The 5,170-nt window shown below is 38.9% G+C and overlaps 1 protein-coding gene across 2 annotated transcripts in view; it reads right to left on the bottom strand.

The window, feature by feature from the left end:
• CERS6 (ceramide synthase 6) overlaps positions 1–5,170 on the bottom strand; it is a 451,257-nt gene that overhangs the window by 336,732 nt on the left and 109,355 nt on the right. For both annotated transcript variants that reach the window (XM_006902103.1, XM_006902104.1), the window contains exon 2: positions 2,100–2,205. In XM_006902103.1, the coding sequence (XP_006902165.1) occupies positions 2,100–2,205 (106 nt within the window). The remainder of the gene's footprint in view (positions 1–2,099; positions 2,206–5,170) is intronic.

Genomic DNA, 5,170 nt, shown 5'->3' with positions numbered 1-5,170 from the left:
CTTACCCCCATCCCGATGTCAGCCTCATTCTACAACAGTGGCACCATATAGCATTTGTCCCTTTGTGACTGAGATACCTCGCTCAGCATAATGTCCTCCAGGGTCACCCATTTTGAATAATTTTGCACGAGTTCCTTGATATTCAATGCAGCATAATATTCCATTGTGCGAAATGTGATTGGATATGTGTCACTTCAGGTTAGAATTGGACAATTTAAAATCAGCAAACAAAACTGCCGAGAGTGTTTCCTAAAATCTCCTTGAGTATTCTCATCTCATTAGCAGAGATATAGAAAACATGTAGTATTTTTTAAAAATACTTCAAAAAATACTTTCCAGGAAGAATAGAATTTTTAAAAGAACAATGAAATCTAGGGGGAATTTTGGCAAATCTGAAGACCTTATATAGGTAAAAGTGCTTGGATATTTTAATTTCATAATATTTTTTAAAATTTTATTAGTTTTAATGAACATTTACAGAGATTTTGGGTTTTATTCATTCATTGTTGCACTGTTTTCTCTACCCTCCTCCCCAGTTTGTTCTTCTTTCCCCCCCAAATGTCTGTTTTAATTGTCCAATTGCCTCAGTGCTTGTCAAAGCCAGTTCTGGTTAATCTCCTTTGTCAGTGTGTCCTTTGCCATTCCCTATCACTCCTCCCTTAATCTTAAGACAAGAGACATGTTGTAAAAATTAGTAACAGATATTTTAAAAATCAAGCAGAATTTGTTTAAAACTGTCAAGTCACATTTTAGAAGCTGAAGTAATTTTCTGCAAAAAAGAAAAGGCAAAAGTGAATCATTTAATGACAAACACACAACTTCTCATAGAATATTAACTCCTGTTCTACTCCCTTAGGATTGTTTTTAATTGTTTCTGGTCAAACATTCTTCTAGGTCATATGACCCTTGTCTGTCCACTTGCTGTACAGAGATAGCTCATGGTTGCTGGGATGCTGAACACTGTGACACTGATGTGTCAAATGCGATAAGGCGACCCATGGTAGACAATGTTTGTTAGAGCTCCCAATTAAAACAAGCTTGGAAGCAGCAGTGGCATCCACTTCCAAAATAGCTTCCCACCAGAAACCCTATAAACCTGGAGAAAGGATGCAAGTTATACAAGTGTTCAGGTATTTCATCCATAGGGTCACTATGAGTCGTCTATGACTCAGTGGCACTTAACAAAAACTGTCTTATCCAGGCAAGAGTATCTCACCAAATGGAAAGTAGCTAGAAGCTGATTTGTTGTGTTTTCTTACGGTGTTACATAGAGGGTTTCTGACTTCTAGATTTCTTCTCCTCTCCTTGTTCTAATGGAGATATCAATTTGGAGGACCGGAGGGGAGGCTGCCATTCTCTCTCCCTCTTGCCTCCCGCCTTTCATCTGCTCTTTATCCTAATCAAAGACTGAACTTAAACTCCCAGTAGATTAATTATCTTCCAGCTTTTTCTTTTCACAGTGAACCCATGTCTTCATTCACAACTTTTCTGGCCCTGGTCGTTCATTCTTTTAGATGGCAACTCTTCTTTAATTCATCTTGATTTTGTTCCTGTTCCTCTTTGCCTGTTTTATCAGAACTCCTTTACAATAGGTGAATACTGCTAGAAGAAAACAGTCATTGTCTTTTAAAAGCATACACAAGATACACAGTATCCTCCTATGCAAAATACAGCCTCCGAAAACCCACTGGAGAGTCATCTATGAATCGTTTCTGACTTGATGGCACCTAACACCACCACCATCATGTCTTAGCTCTTCCCAATTACTTCCTTAAAGTACCACAGAGATCTTTTTATGTATTGTTTCTTGCTGAACAAGATTAAAAGAAGGACAGAATTAAACTGATCATTATCTAATCTAAACAGTTCATAGGCAAGCCTCAAAAAGCACCTTGCATGTAAATGAACAACATGCTCACCCTGTGGGTTTCTTTACTTTGGGCTGAGTCACAATGTTTGCATTCTTTCTAAGAGTGCACTTTCCAGCATGTGGCTAGAAAAAAATGGTTGATTCTCAAAACCCCTGGGCTAAGAATTGAATGACTTCAGGTTAAGAATGGTGATCATGAGCATTCACTTCCCGGGAAGGCCAATCCTACCTTTGTGATTGCAGTGAAGACCTTTTCCAGAATGGCATTTGGCTGCGCAATCTGTGGTCCGTTGGCCTGGATGTTGAGGGCTATTGCACATGGTTTGGCTATAAATCTAAAAATTAGAAGAAAAAAATTCAAATGTGTGTCAGAAATTATTCTCTTTGTGGCCTTAACTGCCACCCGTTACACATTCTTTAATGCTCCCAATTAGGTGCTTCTATAAGCACACATGCTCAACACTCAGGTTAGTCAATATAAAGCAGGTGTAACTTCTGCTGTCTCCTTTAGTCTCCCATCAGCAACCATAAAAAGAAATCCTCTCAGATCATCTGCACATCTGACCTTTAAATGTTAATGAGTAAGACTTAATAGCTAGATTGTCAAATGCCAAACACACCTCTATAAAAGATATAAATTATATACACAACCATGTCATTGCTGCTTTGTTCACAATAGCAGAGAATTGGAAACAACCCAAGTGCTCATCAACAAATGAATGGATAGCGAAGCTATGGTATATTCACACAATGGAATACTATTCAGCAATGAAAAACAAGGAATTCATGACATATATAAAATGGGTGACCCTGGAGGACATTACGCTGAGTGAAAGATCTCAGTCACATAAAAATACATATTGCATAAGGCCACTGTTATAAAACAGGACTGACATCGGGGCTGGGGGAAAACTAAGAAAAGAGGGGATAAATAATGAACACTGCATTGAAATAGATGAGGGAAAGACCTGCTTAAAAGGAATATATGATTCGGTATTATTTGCATGACAATAGTCCAGAATAAGAGCTGCATAGTAAAGTGGATTTGGGTTGGGGTGGGGAATTGTACAACAATGAAAGAATTTTTTTTTCAAAGTGAAAAGTGAACTGGGGGCAGAGGTGGGCAGGGAGAAAAATGTACAACAATAAATGAATGGAAATCCAAGTTCTCTTAAAAAAAGATATAACCAAAATAAATCTTGGTTTCAAAATTATAAAGCTTATATGTTTTTACTAGGTCTGATACACTATCAATAGTTACATTACACTGTTTTTACTATGAATACGGTTGCTATGAGTTGCAAGCTACTATACGGCACATAACAAGTGTTTACTAAGCATCTCTTTACACAAGAGTGGTTTTGGTCGCCATCAGGAACCTATGTAATGCAAGTGGCTACAGCTGGTACAGCAGTTTCAGCTGCTTCTTGGAGAAGGATCGGCAATCTCCCTCAGCACTTTCAGAGGCGATTTACAGCCTCTGAAAACCCACTGGAAGGTTAACAGTGAGTCAGCTTCAACTCAATGGCACATAACAACAACAACCACCTAAAAGGGAACTCAGGTGGTGTAGTTTGTAGTGCGTTGTGCTGCTGACACAAAGGTCAAGCTTCTCTAACAGTTTTAATCCACCAGTGGCTGCATGGGAGAAAAACAATTCCCTCCATGCTATTTATATCCCTGAACGCTCATTAGCTGGTCAACTATGAATCAGTTCCAACTTGACAGTAATAAGTTTGAGTTTTTTGAGTTTGACTACTCAAAAGGATTGGCAGTTTTCCAGAGACAAAAACTTTATCTGTTCCCAAGAAAAATCTTACAAAGCTCCGTTCTGTTCTGCAGCACATGGGATAGCGAGCAGTCAGAGTAAATTCAAGTGCAGGTTTAGGGTTTTGCTCTTAGTCATGAACTTGACCAGTTGTCTCCATAATAGCCAACCAGCTGCCACTGAGTCAATGCCAACTCAGGGTAACACCATAACTGCAGGTACAATTGTGCTCCATATACTTTTCATAGGTACAACCTTTTGGAAGCAGATGGCCAACTCTTTAAAGAATTGCCTCTGAACAGCATTACTGTGGGACTGGTTCCTATACTAAAAGCATAGAAATACTCTGCTCCAGTTCTTGTGGCTTCTTATAATCTTCTGCTCTGTAGGGACATTTGATTCTTTCTCACAAGGTGTTAAGGAAGAACCTTAATAATGACCAAACAAGTTGAAATATCCAAACTGTTTGTGAGCATTCAAAAAGCATAAGTAAATGACTTATCTCAAGGTGAACTGAGATAAGTTAGCCACCATGCCTGATGGCTAAATGGAGCAATAAATGAACAAAGATGGGGGATATGGGGTTCCAGAGGTCTCTAAAACTGTGTAGAAGCTTAAAAAAAACACACAACAAAAACCCCTTCCAGTTATTTACAACTGAATAAAGATAGTTTAAACTGTTGTTAAGTGCCATCGAGTGAGTCATAGCGACCCTATGAACGAAAGACCTGAACACTTGTATAACTTAACTTTCATCCTTTCTCCAGGTTCACAGGATTGCTGGATGCAAGCTTTTTTTGAAAGTGGATGCCACTCTTGCTTCCAACCTTGTTTTAAGTGGGGAGCTCCACCAAACACTGTCCACTGTGGGTAATCATTATCACATTTGACTCATCAGTATCACAGTGTTTAGCATCACAGTAACCACATTTATACAAGAAGATTCTGCAACTATTTCATTTTAATAGTTATAGTTAATATTTTCCATTAGTAAAAAATTAAACATACAGTTCAGTGAGAATTACTAGGTTCATCAGGCTATACATGTATTTCAATCATATTCTAAGAAACTCAATGTTCCTAAGTTAAGATTCCATCTTTCCCCTTCTAACCCATCCCTGTTGTTGTCATTGTCAGGGGCTTTCAAGACAGCTCCAACTCTCTGGGTCCCTTTCTACAACGAAGTGCTGCCAGTCCGGCACCATCTCCCAATCCTGCTTGTGAGTGAGCCCACTGTTGCAGCGACTGCATAAATTCATCTTCTAAATTCATCTTCACTGACCCTCTACTCTACCAAGCATAACGTCTTTCTCCAGGGGCTAATCACGTCTAATACCACATCCACAGTACATGAGATAAAATTTCACTATACTCACTTCCAAAAAAAAAAAAAAGTCAGCAGTTGACGTGTTTGGAATCACAGAAGCCAAGAAAGCTTAAGATACAAGCTGTCAGATCATGGGTTGGACAATGGAAGATATTTTCTGAAGGGACTTGGCAGATGTGAAGGGTTATCCTGGTGGAAGGTAGAG

The sequence above is a fragment of the Elephantulus edwardii genome, unplaced genomic scaffold (genome assembly GCF_000299155.1).
Source record: "Elephantulus edwardii isolate Elephantulus edwardi_28Jun2011 unplaced genomic scaffold, EleEdw1.0 scaffold00369, whole genome shotgun sequence".
Classification (NCBI taxonomy): Eukaryota; Metazoa; Chordata; class Mammalia; order Macroscelidea; family Macroscelididae; genus Elephantulus; species Elephantulus edwardii.
Note: the sequence above shows the minus strand (reverse complement) of the source record. Positions and strands in the feature narration are given on the sequence as shown.